This window comes from Moschus berezovskii, chromosome 4 (genome assembly GCF_049115385.1).
Source record: "Moschus berezovskii isolate FMDL1 chromosome 4, NW_MosBer_1.0, whole genome shotgun sequence".
NCBI lineage: Eukaryota > Metazoa > Chordata > Mammalia > Artiodactyla > Moschidae > Moschus > Moschus berezovskii.
In genome coordinates, this window is record NC_142463.1 from 116,329,618 (window position 1) to 116,347,965 (window position 18,348).

The following is an 18,348-nucleotide window of genomic DNA, read 5'->3' on the forward strand; positions in this document are numbered from 1 at the left end:
TGAGAGCACTGGACTTGAAGAGGGGCTGGGGAAAGTAGGGAAATGTTAGGAGGTGGGGATTACAGCCAACTGATCTTTCCAGTACAGGACAGCCTAAACTGGGGAGAAAAGAAAGAGGTTGAAGCAGGATTGTGTGTGGTAACATGCTAGAAATGTTTGTAAGGTAGAGAAGGTTGGTAAAAATGTAATAGAAGAAATAAACAATTGATTCTGAGAGAGAATTGCTTTTTGTGAATTCAGATTTATCGTCAATCACCAGTCCATGTCAACATAATTCAAAATGCATTGTAGACCAAAAAAAAAGAAAAGAATTATCTGTGTAAAGAGAGAATAGTTAACCAAAAGCCATCCCCATTTCAAACTTGCATCCAGTCTAGCTTCTCCCAGTGAGTTGTTTATGCTCTATTGTTAAAAAGAATATTGTAGGCTTCTGTTTCAAGATGATGGAGTAGAAGAATGTGTGCTCATTTCCTCCTGTGAAAGCGCCAAAATCACAACTATCTTTTGAATAACCATCAACAGGAGGACACTGGAATCTACCAAAAAAAAAGATACCCGACTTACAAAAACAAAGAAGAAGCTGCACCAAGATGGTAGGAGGGACACAGTCACGATAAAACCCCATACTTTCCAGGTGGGTGACCCACAAACTGGAGAACAATAACACCAAAGAAGTTCTCCCACTGTGGTGAAGGTTCAGAACCCCATGCCAGGCTTCCCAGCCTGGGGACCCAACAAAGCAACTGGGAATCCCCAAGGAACCTGACCTCGAAGGCCAGTGGGATTTGATCATAAGACTTCCACAGGACTGGGGGAAACAAAACTTTGTGCACACCAAGATTCAGAGGAACAGAGCAGTGGCTCCATGGGAAACTGAACCAAAACTACCTGCTAGCACTGGAGAGTCAGCAGGGGCTCACTGCAGAGACAAGGGGACTGGCAACAGCTGTCTGGGAAGGTTCTCCTTGGTGTAAACCCTCTTGGAAGTCCCTGTTAACCCTACCATAGAGCCCATAAACCCCAGGACTGGGTCACCTCAGGCCAAGAAACTATCAGTGAAAGAACTCAACCCCACCTATCAGCAGATAATTGGAGTAAAGCGTTACTGAGCAAGGCCCTGCCCACCAGTTCAGTCAGTTCAGTTCAGTTCAGTTGCTCAGTCATGTTCAACTCTTTGTGACCCCATGGACTGCAGAATGCCAGGCTTCCCTGTCCATCACCAACTCCCAGAGTTTGCTCAAACTCATGTCCATCAAGTCAGTGATCCCATCCAACCATCTCATCCTCTGTCATCCCCTTCTCCTCCTGCCTTCAATCTTTCCCAGCATCAGTGTCTTTTCAAATGAGTCATTTCTCTCTTTGGCCATCAGGTGGCCAAAGTATTGGAGTTTCAGCATCAGTATCAGTCCTTCCAGTGAATATTCAGGACTGATTTCCTTTAGGGTGGACTGGTTTAATCTCCTTGCAGTCCAAGGGACTCTCAAGAGTCTTCTACAACACCACAGTTCAAAAGCATCAATTGTTTGATGCTCAGTTTTCTTTATGGTCCAACTCTCACATCCATACATGACTACTTGAAAAAGCATAGCTTTGACTAGATGGACCTTTCTCAGTAAAGTAATGTCTTTGCTTTTTAATATGCTGTCTAGGTTTGTCATAGCTTTTCTTCCAAGGAGCAAGCATCTTTTAATTTCAGGGCTGCAGTCACCATCTGCAATGATTTTGGAGCCCAAGAAAATAAAGTTTGCCCACCAAAGCAAGATCCAGTTTTTCCCACCACCAGTCCCTCCCATCAGGAAGCTTACACAAGCCTCTTAGCCTCCTCCATCAGAGGGCAGACAGAAGAAGCAAGAAGAACCACAATCCCACAGTGGCTAAAACAAAACCCCATTACAGAAAGTTAATCAGCATGAAAAGGCAGAAAGTTACATCCCAGATGAAGGGACAAGATAAACCCCCAGAAAAACAACTATATGAAGTGGAGATAGGCAACCTTCCAGGAAAAGAATTCAGAATAATGATAGTGAATATGATTCAGGATCTCAGAAAAAGAATGGAGGCAAAGACTGAGAAGATGCAAGAATGCTTACCAAAGACCTACAAGAACTAAAGAACAAATAAACAGAGATGAATAATACACTGGAAGGAACCCATAGCAGAATAACTGAGGCAGAAAACCAGATAACTGACCTGGAGGATAGAACAGTGGAAATCACTGCCACAGAACAGAATACATAAAAAAGAATGAAAAGAAATGAAGACAGCCTAAGAGACCTCTGGGACAACATTAAACACACCAACAGTTGCATTATAGGGGCTCCAGAAGGAGAAAAGAGAGAGAAAAGACCTGAGAAAATATTTGAAGAGATAATAGCTGAAAATTTTACTAACATGGGACAGGAAATAATCAACCAAGTCCAGGAAGTCCAGAGAGTCCCAGGCAGGTTAAACCCAAGGAAGAACACACCAAGACACATAGTAATCAAACTGACAAAAATTAAAGACAGAGATAAAATATTAAAAGCAACAAAGGGGAAATGACAAATAATGTACAAAGGAACTCCCATCAGGCTATCAACTGATTCTCAACAGAAACTGTACAAGCCAGAACAGCATGACATATTTAAAGTGATGAAAGGAAAGAACCTACAGCCAACAAGACTCTACCAAGAAAGATTCTCCCTCAGATTTGATGGAGAAATTGAGAGGGTAACAGGCAGGAAGGCCAGGGGTCTCCAAATGGAGGAAATAGCCTGCAAGTGTCAGACATTTTTATCTCTCTTAAGCGGCAGGAGGAAACAAACTAGCGATATTTTTTTCTTCTCTATACAAATTTAAAAGGAAGTTTCTCTTAAAATACTGTGTTGCCGTAATGTCACCTGGTTTCACCTGAAGTTCAGTTCAGTTCAGTTCAGTTCGGTCGCTCAGTCATGTCCAACTGTCTGCGACCCCATGAATCACAGCACGCCAGGCCTCCCTGTCCATCACCAACTCCCAGAGTTCACTCAAACTCATGTCCACAGAGTCGGTGGTGCCATCCAGCCATCTCCTTCTCTGTCATCCCCATCTCCTCCTGCCCCCAACCTTTCCCAGCATCAGAGTCTTTTCCAGTGAGTCAACTCGTCGCATGAGGTGGCCAAAGTACTGCAGTTTCAGCTTTAGCATCAGTCCTTCCAATGAACACCCAGGGTTGATCTCCCTTAGAATGGACTGGTTGGATCTCCTTGCAATCCAAGGGACTCTCAAGAGTCTTCTCCAGCACCACAGTTCAAAAGCATCAATTCTTTGGCGATCAGCTTTCTTCACAGTCCAACTCTCACATTCATACATGACCATGGGAAAAACCATAGCCTTGACTAAACGGACCTTGGTTGGCAAAGTAATGTCTCTGCTTTTTAATATACTATCAAGGTTGGTCATAACTTTCCTTCCAAGGAGTAAGCGTCTTTTAATTTCATGGCTGCAATCAGCATCTGCAGTGATTTTGGAGCCCAAAAAAATAAAGTCTGACACTGTTTCTACTGTTTGTCCATCTATTTCCCGTGAAGTGATGGGACCAGATGCCATGATCTTTGTTTTTTGAATGCTGAGCTTCAAGCCAACCTTTTCACTCTCCTCTTTCACTTTCATCAAGAGGCTTTTGAGTTCCTCTTCACTTTCTGCCATAAGGGTGGTGTCATCTGCATATCTGAGGTTATTGATATTTCTCTCAGCAATCTTGATTCCAGCCTGTGCTTCTTCCAGCCCAGCGTTCCTCATGATGTACTCTGCACATAAGTTAAATAAGCAAGGTGACAATATACAGCCTTGACGTACTCCTTTTCCTATTTGGAACCAGTCTGTTGTTCCATGTACAGTTCTGACTGTTGCTTCCTGACCTGCATACAGGTTTCTCAAGAGGCAGGTCAGGTGGTCTGGGATTCCCATCTCTTTCAGAATGTTCCCCAGTTTATTGTGATCCACACAGTCAAAGGCTTTGGCATAGTCAATGAGGCAGAAATAGATGTTTTTCTGGAACTCTCTTGCTTTTTCCATGATCCAGCAGATGTTGGCAATTTGATCTCTGGTGCCTCTGCCTTTTCCAAAACCTGCTTGAACATCTGGGAGTTCTCGGTTTACATATTGCTGAAGCCTGGCTTGGAGAATTTTGAGCATGACTTTACTAGCATGTGAGATGAGTGCAATTGTGCGGTAGCTTGAACATTCTTTGGCATTGTCTTTCTTTGGGATTGGAATGAAGACTGACATTTTCCAGTCCTGTGGCCACTGCTGAGTTTTCCAAATTTGCTGGCATATTGAGTGCAGCACTTTCACAGCATCATCTTTCAAGATTTGAAACAGCTCAACTGGAATTCCATCACCTCCACTAGGTTTGTTTGTAGTGATGCTTTCTAAGGCCCACTTGACTTCACATTCCAAGATGTCTGGCTCTAGGTCAGTGATCACATTATCGTGACTATCTTGGTCATGAAGATCTTTTTTGTACAGTTCTTCTGTGTATTCTTGCCACCTCTTCTTAATATCTTCTGCTTCTGTTAGGTCCATACCATTTCTGTCCTTTATCGAGCCCATCTTTGCATGAAATGTTCCCTTGGAATCTCTAATTTTCTTGAAGAGATCTCTTGTTTTTCCTAGTCTGTTGTTTTCCTCTATTTCTTTGCATTGATCGCTGAGGAAGGCTTTCTTATCTCTCTTTGGTATTCTTTGGAACTCTGCATTCAGATGCTTATATCTTTCCTTTTCTCCTTTGCTTTTCACTTCTCTTCTTTTCACAGCTATTTGTAAGGCCTCCTCAGACAGCCATTTTGCTTTTTTGCATTTCTTTTCCATGTGAACTATTTTCAAATCTTGAGTTAACCAATGCATTTTTCTTATGGAAATGTTGGTCTTAAGATATGTTAATGTACTACGCATTTACCCCAGACTCTATCTTCAAGTCCGTTCAGGGCCTACTTGATAAACCTCTATGTTATACTCAGATATTGTTCCCTTAATCTATGTAAAACGAAACTATTTGTATGGTAACCTGCCCTTCTACAAGATTCAAGGTAATCATTTTATGGCCCGGGATGAAGAATCTGGTGTCAAAATTATCCCAAAATGCATCTTATGGGTGAGGGGCGTGGTGCCATTCTAAGCCTTAAGACATTCCTTTCTTTCATTAACAGACAGCTAGTGACTATATAACATCCAGCTGAATACTAGCAGGGGGGGCACTCTTTCTGCCCCCTTCTGATGTCTATGTCAGAAGCTTTCTCTATCTCCTTTATACTTTAATAAAACTTTATTACACAAAAGCTCTGAGCGATCAAGCCTCGTCTCTGGCCCGGGATTGAGTTCTCCTTCGGAGGCCAAGATCCCGGTGTCTTTGTGTCATTCCGCAACAACCTTTCAAAATCAAAAGCTTTCCAGACAAGCAAAAGTTAAGAGAATTCAGCACCACCAAACCAGCTTTACAACAAATGCTAAAGGAACTTCTCTAGGCAGAAAACAAAAGAAGGAAAAACCCTACTTGCAGAAAATATACCCAAAACAATTAAGAAAATGGTAATAGGATCATACCTATTATGATCAAAGAATCATATCGATAATTACCTTAAATGTAAATGGTTAAATGCACCAACCAAAAGACATAGACTAGCTGAGCAGAAGAAAACAGGTACATGTATGCACTTCTACTTACCACATCACTCTGCTTGACTCCCCCCAAAATTGTATGTAATTATTTATATTGTTAGGTTAATCATGTTCTCATTATGGCTTGCAATTTTAATTATCTTCTATTTTTGTCTGGGTATTGATTGTGAAAACTGATAACCATCTTTTCTACATATTCTACATAACATCTACATATTGTGATTATGTAACTACTACTCCCCTAATATCATTGTATCATGATTGGTCAACAGAAACACTATAGAATTCTATATCATCAAAGTTCCCATTTACTAGAAGAACCTGTAATCACTTTTTAAAATCCATATGCATATCAGAATTATCTTAGAATTTTTTGAGAAACACAAATGCCCGGGTGTTACTTGTTTTTGGTTTTGTTTTGTTTTTTTGCCATAGCTCCAAATGTTTCTGACAAGCAGCCATGTTTAAAAACAACTGGACTGTATGAGGATCTTTTACTTTTATCTGATTTGTTTCACTGTTTCTATCTCATATTCAGAGGGCCCATTTCATTTAACTTATTTTCCAATTCCTCCATCTCTTCTTTTTTTTTTTATTTTGAAGTTCTTTTTCAAGCTTTTATCAAGAATAGTAGGAAAGCTTTTGTACACATATATGTAAATAATATGCATAATACATATATTTCAGAAAACATGAATTTTTGCATAACTAAAAGGTTTATGATATTTTGATTCCACTTGTTTGACTTAGTATGAATCGAAAGCTAGATTTCTAATTTAAAAAATAGATATGTAACAAGCAACATAAGTTTACTGTATAGCATAGGAAACTATAGTCAATATATTAACCTAAATGGAAAATAACTTCAAAAATAATATATATGTATATGTATAACTGAAATACACACTCAAGAAAGAATTCTACTTTCTGAAATTTAGTAACGTTTATCTTTTTGCCAGTTTTTCTAAATGTCTTATAGACATCTAATAACAATGCATGAGATACAAAATTTTAAATATATTTGTGTAGGATGTGATTAATACAAACTAATAAAATATAAATCTATTATATTTATTCATGACATCATTCAACATGCTCCTATTCTTCTTTTTTCTGCATTTGATAAAATATTCTCAGAGAAATGTTAATATGTCTCACTATATATATTTTCTATTTTCCCTTGTATTTCTTCTGATTTTTGCCTTACTTTTTTTGTTGTTGAGGTGTCTAATGGTTTATGTTGTCTATCTTCTTTGTGAATTGTACTTTTTATCTCTAAAAATATTCATCTTTGCTTCATTTAAAATAAATAAATAAAATTTTAAAAAAATATTGTAAAAAGTTGACAAACATACAGAAATGGATATAAAACATAAATCTACAGTTTAATGAATTATAAAAAGTAAATGCCTATAGGCTCATCATCCTGTTTAAGTAATGAAAGTTTCTTTCCCAGGTGGCTGCCAAAGATGGTGGAGGGGAAGGTCCTGAGGCGTGATGACAAGACCATCACCTGGGACGTCAGGCAGCCGTCCTGGGCAAGCAAGTGCTTCTGGACCAGAAGGTAGTATTCCTGCACTATGAGGAAACAAATATTTCTGGCAGTTTCTTTTTTTTTTTTTTTTTGCAAAGAAATGAACAGAGGAAAATTTATGCGTCGAACCTGGACTGGTCACTTATGATAATATACATGCTACAATTCCATTCTCTCCAATCATTCCACCTTCACCCTCTCCCACAGAGTCCCAAAGACTGTTCTAAATGCCTATGTCTCTTTTGCAGTCTCTTATACAGGGTTCAGGTTACCATTTTTCTAAATTCCATATATATGCGTTAATATACGGTATTGATGTTCTTCTTTGTGGCTTACTTCACTCTGTATAATTGGCTCCAATTTCATCCACCTCATTAAAACTGATTCAAATGCATTCTTTTTGATGGCTGAAAAATACCCCATTGTGTATATGTACCAAAGCTTTCTTATCCATTCATCTGCAGATGGACATCTAGGTTGCTTCCATGTCCTGGCTATTATAAACAGTGCTGCAATGAACATTGGAGTACATGTGTCTCTTTCAATTCTGGTTTCCTCGGTGTGTATGCCCAGGAGTGCGATCGCTGGATCATATGGCAGTTCTATTTCCAGTTTTCTGAGGAATCTCCACACTGTTCTCCATAGTGGCTGTACTAGTTTGCATTCCCACCAACAGTGTAAGAGGGTTCCCTTCTCTCCACACCCTCTCCAGCACTTATTGCATGTAGACTTTTGGATAGCAGCCATTCTGACTGGTGTGAAATGGTATCTCATTGTGGTTTTGATTTGCATTTCTCTGATGATGAGGGATGTTGAGCATTTTTTCATGTGTTTATTAGCCATCTTTATGTCTTCTTTGGAGAAATGTCTGTTTAGTTCTTTGGCCCATTTTTTGATTGGGTCACTTAGTTTTCTGGAATTAAGCTGCAGGAGCTGCTTGTATAATTTGGAGATTAATCCTTTATCAGTTGCTTCATTTGCTATTATTTTCTCCCATTCTGAAGGCTGTCTTCTCACCTTGCTTAGAGTTTCCTTTGCTGTGCAGAAGGTTTTGATTTTAATTAGGTCCCATTTGTTTATTTTTGTTTTTATTTCCAATATTCTGGGAGGTGGGTCATGGAGGATCCTGCTGTGATTTATGTCGGAGAGTGTTTTGCCTACGTTCTCCTCTAGGAGTTTTATAGTTTCTGGTCTTACATTTAGATCTTTAATCCATTTTGAGTTTATTTTGGTGTATGGTGTTAGGAAGTGTTCTAGTTTCATTCTTTTACAAGTGGCTGACCAGTTTTCCCAGCACCACTTGTTAAAGAGACTGTCTTTTCTCCATTTTATATTCTGGCAGTTTCTACAGAAACAAGTTGAAGTGCCTGGCCTTCCTCAGCAAGCACATGAATACCAGTTCCTCACACAGCCCCTACCACATCCCCCCTAGCTGCATCTTCTGGTGGACATTGTAAAACATGGTGCCCCATACTACCAAGCAAGGCCAGGTCACTCTGGACTATCTTGAGGTAGTTTATGTGATCCCACCACCCTATGACAAGAGAAAAGTGGATGGTGATTCCTGCCATCCTCAAGATTGTGCCAGATTGTGCAAACACCCACATGCAAGTTTGCCTACCTAGGCTACCTGGCTCAGCCACACTGGAGAAGAGAAAGAAGAAGGTCAACATCTGTTACTGGAAAAAACTTTTAAAAAGCAGTTCATGAGGCTACAGAAGCAGGCTGAAAAGAACATAGAGAAGAAAACTGACAAATGCACAGAGGTCCTCAAGACCCGTGGATTACTAATCTAAGACCCATAAAAATGACTGCTTATTTTTCAAAAAAGAGAAAAAAAGTTTGCCAGGACTCCAAACATATTCCTTCCAGATGACAAATCTCTTCTGAGCCTTATGCTTCAAGATGATTTGCAGATAATGAAACCCACAACAGATAGAAGAAGTCAACTGTGTGTTGACCACAAGCAGGTAGACTCCAGATGAGTTGGACAAGAAGGCTGATGATGTTGAGTCCCAAACCTCACCAACAAAGAAGAAGAATGCTGACTTTCTGATCTTGCATAGAACAATTCTCTTCCCCATCCTGTCTTTAAAAACTTTTCCCTGAAAGACAGTGGGGCATTTGGGGGCCAGGATTTGAGCATTAGCTACCCAAACTCCTTGCTTAGTGCCTGCAGTAAATGCTGCACTTTCCTTCACCACAACCCTGTGTCAGTAGATTGGCTTTACACACACAGACCAGCAGATTGGAAGTTTGGAAATGTAACACTCTGACATAAGGATAGACAAATAAGGGAAGCGGTAACAAAAAGGAGTAAGAAAGAAGGGATAAAGGAGAAGGACAGAAATCTAGCGTGAGCTAGTACAAGGAAAAGATTTATTAGGGAGGCAGGAAAAAAAAAAGGAAGATACTGAAAAAAAGCAAACACAGTTGACCCTTGAGCAAAACTGATTTAAATGGTGCTGGTCCCTGATTGGGTCAAAATGGGGTTGAGTTGCAGGACATCCTGCTAGGTGTCAGTGAACTTCTTGATACTGTGAGAACCCTCCCCAATACAGAGATGTTGCAAATAGTACCAACTCATTTTAGGGACACTGTCTCAACTGTCATACTGGAGGAAATGCGCAGTTATGACCACAATTTCTTTTTTTTTTCTACTGAATTTATATAATGGTCATCTTTTCCTCTTCAAGATGTTTATGTTGAGGACTTGATTTGACTAACCAATAACAGTATGGTAGGAAAATTAAGGAGAATGATTTTCCCCTGCTCCTCAGTCTCCCACAGGGTTTCCCTAGAAAGAGACGGAAACATGTCTAGGATACCTGAGACCTGAAGTTCCAAACAGAATGCCTAAAGTAGAAATCACCAGAATCGGAGGCCTCATTTTAAAACATCCCTCTGGAGCTCAATGAAATTTAGAACCACAGACAGCACAAAGTGACTTAGTTTATTCCCCTTCCTCCTTGTTAAAATTCCATTTTTCCATTTCTGGGGGTTTGGGTTTAGGAGCTGGGTTCCGTGTCTCACACCACACAGCTCTCAGCGGTAGAACAGGAGCACAGCTGCCTCAGTGATCTCCCGGCTGGAACTGTAACCCCAGTGAGCTCCGTATCCATTCCAGTCAAAGGAGGAGAAATCCCCACACTGCACTGGATTGCCCTCTGGGAAGAATCCTCCTCCACCAATGCAGTGCTGGGGGGGGCAGAGAGAAGACACAGTGAGGGGTTGGCTATAAACACACCAGTGAGCTCTTAATGGTCGAATCCCCTGTAATTGCAGCCCTCTTTCTATTTGCCTTGACCTCTTCCCTTCACAACCCTTTCCCTCCAGTGGACTCTGAAACCATGTTTTCCTGAATTCCTTTCTATCTTCCTTAATGTTTGTTCTCAGACCCCTTGCTCACTCTTTTTCTTCAATTGTTATGTTGTTCATTCACTAAGTCATGTTCGACTCTTTGCAACCCCATGAGCTGTAGCACGCCAGGCTTCCCTGTCCTTCACTATCTCCCTGAATTTGCTCAAACTCATGTCCATTGAGTTGGTGATGCCATCCAATCATCTCATTCTCTGTCTGCCCCTTATCCACTTGTCTTCAATCTTTCCCAACATCAGGATCTTGTCCAATAAGTTGGCTCTTCACGTCAGGTGGCCAAAGTATTGGAGCTTCAACTTCAGCATCAGTCCTTCCAATGAATATTCAGAACTGATTTCCTTTAGGATTAACTGATTTGATCTCCTTCCTGTCCAAGGGACTCTCAAAAGTCTTCACCAGCACCACAGTTCAAAAGCATCAATTCTCAGAGCTCAGCCTTCTTTATGGTCCAACTCACATCCATACATGACTACTGGAAAAACCATAGCTTTGACTATGCAGACTTTGTTGGCAAAGTGATTTCTCTGCTTTTAAATATGCTGTCTAGTTTTGTCATAGCTTTTCTCCCAAAGAGCAAGCATCTTTAAATTTTGTGGCTGCAGTCACCTGGATCCCCCAAATGCTATTCCTCACAATTCTGTCCACACCTCACTCTCCCAATGATGGCCTGTCTTCTCCCATGACTTTTGCTAGAACCAGCATAATCATCCTAAATCTGAATGACCAGCCAGGCATTTTCTGGGGTTGAAACCCCATATCCAACTGCCGGATGAAGATCTCCACCTACATATCGCTAGATCTAAAACTCCACTTCAGCAAAACAAAACTAATTCGCTCTCTTGTTGCCCTTGAATCTATTCCTTTTCTTGTCACCCATCTTAATTGATAACACTCAGTCACCCAAAACAAAACCCTCAAGTCTGTAGTCTCCTTCATTTCCCGTCCCCCATGGTCATTTAATCACCAAGAACTATTGATTTCACTGTCTATTCATCCATGCTTGCTCTTTCAAATTTATCAAGGCTATCCTGGCTCAGGTCCTCAATACTTCACATCTGTACCTTTACACCTGCCTCATGATCTTCTTGCCTCTAAATTCCTTACTCTTGAATCCAGGTCCCTCACCTGGCTATGCATCATCATAGCAAAACCAAAGTGGATCAGGTCACTATTGTTTGAACTCTTCTGATATGTCCCATCATCTACAGCATAAAACCTATGCCCTGGATATAATGTAAACACCCTGATTGCCCTGCCTCCTGTAGGTATTTCCAGCATAGCTTCCTGCTTCTACCCCATGTGAGTACAATGCTCCAAAATTAAACAACAGCTCACTGCCCCCTCAACACACCATGGCGTATCAAATCCCAGTGATTTTGAACATGTTAGTCACCCATGCTCAAGGACACTACTCTGCCCCTTGCTGCCTGTTGAACTCTACACACATCCTTTGAGATTCAGCAAAGATGTCACCTTCCTGCAGAGTCAACTGTGTGCCATTAGTAGAGGTAGAAGCTTCTGTATTGTGTCCCCAGGGCCCCTTGTTCATGCTGCTATCTCAGACGATACCATATAAGATTGCAATCATGCATTTATACCTCTCTCCCACTCAGTCTGAGTTCCTTAAGATGACTCTCTCAGCTTTGCATCTCTAATAGCTGCACTCTCTAGGTTCCCTAGCATGTATTTTAACGAATCAGTGCTCGAAGGGTTCATGCAAATGAGCATTAATGAGCAAGATAAGGCTCCTTGGGAGCCAGTGTATGGGGAACACACCACACCCTACTCCCAGGGCCCACACCTGCATCATCCTCCAAATCATAAGCAGGGGCCCTTCCATGAAGACACAGCTATTACACCTGGACTGAGAAATGGACAAACTGATAACTGCAGGGGAAAGTGAAGATGTTCTTCACTTCAGGGTCACATTTCTCAGCTGTGGAAGGAAAATGTGCTGAGTGAGCATTCTTGCTCTTAGAACTTTGACTCCCTCTTCCTCCTGCCCCCAGCCATAGAATGTCCCTCAGAGACAGTCTCCACTAACCAAACTATAATGTTCTTAATACTAGAAAAACAATAAAAACATAAAGTTTATATGTTGAATATGTGAGAATATCATCAGGACCTCAACATTAGGAAATACTTCTTAAGCACAGCATAAAAGTACTAATCATACATTGAGAATATAGATAAATTGGACTTCCATACAGTAAATTAATTATATTGGTCAAAGGTACAAACATTCAGTTATAAAATAAGTCCTGGGAATGTAATGTACAGACTGGTGACTATAGTTAATAATACTATTTTGTTCATCAAAAAGTTACCAAGAGAGTAGATATTAAAAATTGTTACCACAAGACAAAATATTTGCAACTATGTGTAGAGGTAGATATTGACTAGAGTTACTGTGATGATCATTTCACAACACATAAAAATATAGAATCATTATGTTATGTGCTTGAAACTAGTATAATGTCATATGTCCATTGAATCTCAATTTTAAAATAATATTAACGATTTTAAAAGTTTGTCCACAAAATAACAGCAAAAGAATAAAAACACAAGCCAAAGGAACACACATCAACACCCCAATCATATGTTCACGTGTACACACACACACACACACACACACGTCATGGATCATCCCAAATCTTACAAGCTCAGTGTTGCAGCCAGTCACTTTCATCCCAGCACACAGGGCATTAGCTGCTCTCTCATTATTAAACACCCTGAACTGGACAAATCCTGCAACAAATTCTCCTGGAAAAGAAGAAGCAGAGAAAGGGCCAAGCGTTCAAAGGAGGAACTAGACACAGCTCTCCATTGATCAGACCAGGGATTCCCTAAATCAACAGGTCGGGTTACAGCCCAACACTCCTAGCTGCGGGGATGAAGCCCAACACCTCTGTGAACAGTGGCTGCTACCTCCAGGCTCTGAACTTGGCTGAAAGAGACCTTCCTCCATCTGGAGTAAGAGGACCAAGGCTCAGGCTCACAAGAGTCACTTTTATGCTAAAGTTCATAGGAGAAATAAGAGTCCACTGGGAGATCAGCGAGATCTCCAGAGGTCCAGCAGGAATAAGCAATGATCGAAGTAGGCCATCTGTTTACAAAGCCACACCTGCCATCCAATTACCATGACTTTATTGCCCTACCTACCATTACCTGTTCTTGTTGAAACAGTAACGGTAAAAACTGATGGCTTGTATTTTCCCACCAAAGACTTATGTTCTATGGCTTTATCATACTGAAAAAATGTCTTCTTTCAAAAATAGCTATCCATCTATTTAACAAGAAAAATTTGTTTTTGTTCTCACTTGATCAAGAACACCCTGGCTCAGGTTCTCAGTATTTCACATCTGCACATTTACACCTGCCTCATGTGAAAAAAAGTTACCTCTTTGCATGAGATTCTTTTTAGATGATAAAGAACAAAAACAAATATTTCTTGATAAATAGATGAAGTCTGGCTTTATATCCTCTACAATGGAGAGGACAGTAATTGTAACTTCATAGGTTTATCATGATGATTAAATGACACAAAACCATCTCAAGTTTCTAGAAAATAGTTTGGCATACTGTATTGATATGTGTTCCATAAATGTTTGTAATCATTAATTTTTATTTACACTTTCCCCAAGAGAGGAGGGAAGGATTGATGACTGGGTTTTGGAAGGAGATACTCACGCTGACCATTTGGCGAATAATAAGACGCAGTTTTCTCAGCATCGCCAAAGTCGTAGACCACAGGAATGGCTGGGCCATTGTCAGTCCAGCACTTCCCTGCTCCGTACTTCACTGGGTATTTCTACAGGGACCAAAATACAGGGCTGTGTGAGGACGGTAGGCGAGCTGCCATATGGGGAAGTAGGAGATTTAATGCCCTCGGATGTCATAGTCAGAAATCAGACTGAATAACAGTGATTCCTTCCACCTGCACTCATAGCTAGGACCCTAACCAGCCTCAAGACCCTTGTTTATCTCCCTCTTTACCCACCCATAATTTTCTCCGCCAGGCTTCTCCCACTTCCTGGCTCAGAGTTCTTCAGAGAGGCAGCACCCTAGTTTGCAGTGACCCAGAGGCAGAAGAAAGCCAAGCAGAAGCACCACTTAGTGATATGGACAGAGCAGACTTAACTCCTCTTTACAAATACTTGGCTTTCTGTTCACTAAAAGAAGGGCCTCCACCCCCAGCCAGCAGCCCCATGTACCTGGTAGAGTCCGAACAGATTATGCCCCAGTCTGCGGAAGAAGCCAGTGTTGGTGTGGTACCTCAGCAGGGAGCTGTTCCTCCAGTGCTGCAGGGGGGACTTGTTGGGCACGTGCCAGATGCCCAGGTCCTGGGCCTGGATGTCGTAGTAGCCAGGGTTCTGCAGAGGGACACACAGTCAGCTTCACCAGCCCAGGAGGTGCCACCAGCCAATTCAGACACACACAGTCCTCAGTGGAGCTGAGAGCTCAGGGCTCCAGGGAACAGGTGCCCAGTAGTGCCCAGACCCCCACCTCCCTCCAGCAGACAATGACACCACACCACACAAACAACCTTGGTGAGAGGAATTTGTCATTCAAGACATGGACTTCCATCTTTCTTCTTCTCCAGCCCCACCTCCACATCCCCATCTTCCACCCTCCCTTCCACATGCTCTGCTCCAGCCACACCCCGCTCCCACCCTTTCCCACCTGGGTGCTACCCACCTTGTAGTCATCATTGGTGGCCGCCTCTGCAGACCCAAACGTGTTGTAATTGGCCCAGTTGCCGTCCCCCTCTGGGTAATCAGCCCTGCTGACTGGACCAGAGATCGCCCACCGTGCATTTCCCATGCATGTTGTTCTCATGGATGCTGGCCACCAGGGTCCAGCCACCACCCCCAGAGGTCATGTCACAGAAGGTCTGGTAGATGACCCCATTCTCAGTGCGGAGGTGATACAGGCCATCTGCAGAAGGAACCAGTCAGAGACCCCCTGTCTGAGAGCACAGGGTCCATCTCAGACCCACAACCAGAAAGACTCTGAGAAGTCAGAAATGTATCCTGAAGGCTCCCACACATATCTGCTTGTTGAGGACAATTCTCTGTGGACACTGACTGCCTTTGTTCCATGCTACCTTTCCAAAGGCTTTGTAGAGCGATCCTAGGAGACAGAGATGGTATCTCCCTCGGGATAGAGACTTCTTCTGGCCAGAAGAGGCCAGAAATCACACCCGACCACATCTCAAGTCTACATCAGGATGTGGCCTCTGCAACTCAGAGGTAAGGGCAGGCATGGTTGCTGCCCATTATATGAGATTCAGATTCCCTAAGTGCAGAGTTCTTCCTTGTACTCAGCCCCAGAGAAAATAAACTGTCTTATCCGAAAAGGCTTATATTTGCTTGATGAACCCAATTTATGAGCCGCTTGGCAAACAAACTACATGGGCAGATATCTCTTGCCCATTTTCACATCACTGTGATGGGATGTGACCCAGAACCCCAGCACAGGAAAAAGCTGATGCTCTGGCTACTTCTGTAATTGTGAGCAATAAAGTTCTGTCTCTGCCTCTGGAGGCTGTTTTCTGCCAGAATTTATGACACTAGGGCAGAACTAACTTCTTAGCTTACAAGAAAGGAAAAATGTTATACTCATTGGAGCTATAGTCATCGTGCTAAGACCCACCAGGAATACCACATTCTCCCTGTGTTCAGATCATGTCTCCAACAACTAGGTTGGACCCAAAAGCCTCAAAATTCCCAATAGAAATCTCCTAGGCTGGAAGCTGGAGTCAGAGCAGACAGGAGTGGTAGCCACACCCCCTCCTGATCTCCATGACCAAGATCTGTTTAGCTAAAAAGTGGTTAAAAGGAAAGGATGCTGAGTTGGGTTATTACTCACCACCTGCTTTATGGCAACTTTCTTTGATTTCCTTGCAGCTTCTTGGGAGGAAAGACAGGTAAGGACCACAGGTTTCCTCCTCCCAGAACTTCTCAACAGAAAGCGTCCCTGCTAGAGGATGTGAGGATAATTCTCAGTCTCATGCCGCTCACACCAGCCTTCCTGGCCATTGGCTCCTAGCTCCTTCCCACTTCACAGGCTCATCACTAGGCTGTGAGGCCCCAGAGGTCAGGATTCTCTTAGCCAAGACTAGCTGACCACAATCTAGTACATACTCAACACTTGCATTCTTCTCCACAACCAATTAAACATGAAAACTCTCATTATGCCTACTGTGATAAATGGAATTGTGAGGATGAGGACTAGGAAAGGATGTTCCCGGGACACAGCCCTGACCACCAAGCACCCTCGGGGAACCCCAAGGCCAAGGCCATAGGAGCAGGAGCAGCTAGAGGAAAGCAGTCTTCATCACTATGACTCCCCCGAGCCCCCTCAGCCACACAGAGGCACAGATGGAGCCCCAGGACAGGCCTTAGTTTCAGACCAAACATCCAGAGAGACCAGCAATCAATACGCTGGCCACAGATCTATTTGGCTGCAAAGTGTGGCTTCTCTGCATCTCCATGACTCCCCTTCTAGGCTAGGACTTCAGCATCCAACATGGTTCTACTCTCTCTGCTCCACTGCACACCCAAGCTGATGAAAACTGCTGCTCCTGAGTGACTTACCTTCACTCAGCCCTCTGGTGGCAACAGAGAGGAACAGCAGGAGGTAAAACCTGACTCCCGTCCCCTAAGTAGAAAGGAGATGCATTGGCTGGTTCATCCTTTCTCTCCCTTCCACCCTTTCTCTCCCTTCCACCCTTTCTCTCCCTTCCACCCTTTCTCTCCCTTCCACCCTTTCTCTTTGAACTCTCTGAGGAAGGAAAACTCAAATGGAAAGTGATGGGATTCTGGGCACTCTGGAACCTCCTGGAATAGACCCCACCTCATCCAACCCTACAAATCCTTAAGGGGTCACAGTCTCCTTTCTCTGAAATTCCCCATCCCTAAGACCAAGACCAGACCTGAGCTGGCATCGTGGCTCCCCACACACTGGGATCCTGTCTCAGACTCAGCACAGAGAACTGGCTCTCTGCTTCCTTCCTCACAGATGCCAGGAGCTGAGAGCACCCTACCAGGAGGAGTCTCCGAGCTACTGCCTCTGCAGGGAGGTCTGAGGTAGGTAAAGTGCTGAGCAGATGGGCCCTGCCCATCCAGCCTAATGGGCTGCAGGCCCCGCCCTGGAGCATTCTTCCTTTGAAGGTTCCTGAGCCTCAGGCCCATGCAATGAGAAGGAATGTGTGACTGTCTGGAGGGGCGGGAGGCAGCACTCTGTGTCACACAGGTGACACTCACACAGTGTTCCCTTCCGTAACAGACTCTCAGGATGGGCGGGACCTCACAGTTCTTCCCTGCAGCCTGTCCTGCTCCCACCTCAGTCAGATGCTCCAGGGCCTCACACACCTCTGTCAAGTAGTCATCCTTCCAGTCTCCCCTGAAACTTCTCCATGAAGCCATCCCTGACGCTCCCATCCCCTGGAAAAGCTGATGGATACTCTCCTGTCCTACTATGGCTTATTTCCAACCCCTAATTATGTGATGTCACACTGTCATGTCATTCTTTTACTTATTTGGGGTTAGAAATAATTGAAAATTTACAGAATATTGTAAAAACAAAAATAGTTCATAAACAAAAATATAGCTTCTACCTTGCCGAGAGAAATATCAATAACCTCAGATATGCAGATGACACCACCCTGATGGCAGAAAGTGAAGAGGAACTCAAAGGCCTCTTGATGAAAGTGAAAGAGGAGACTGAAAAGGTTGGCTTGAAACTCAACATTCAGAAAACGAAGATCATGGCATCTGGTCCCATCACTTCATGGG

The 18,348-nt window shown here is 42.8% G+C and overlaps 1 protein-coding gene and 1 pseudogene across 1 annotated transcript; one reads left to right on the plus strand and one right to left on the minus strand.

Annotated features, from left to right (window-relative positions):
* Positions 1-8,559: 8,559 nt before the first annotated feature.
* On the plus strand, positions 8,560-8,967 carry LOC129540456 (large ribosomal subunit protein uL13 pseudogene; annotated as a pseudogene).
* Positions 8,968-10,216: 1,249 nt separating this feature from the next.
* Positions 10,217-17,498, minus strand: ITLN2 (intelectin 2). The gene is given in 9 exon segments (XM_088834969.1): positions 10,217-10,369; positions 13,209-13,312; positions 14,240-14,360; positions 14,764-14,922; positions 15,248-15,329; positions 15,331-15,487; positions 16,421-16,531; positions 17,149-17,212; positions 17,487-17,498. Coding segments are annotated over 9 exon segments (963 nt in total).
* Between the last annotated feature and the right edge of the window lie 850 nt (positions 17,499-18,348).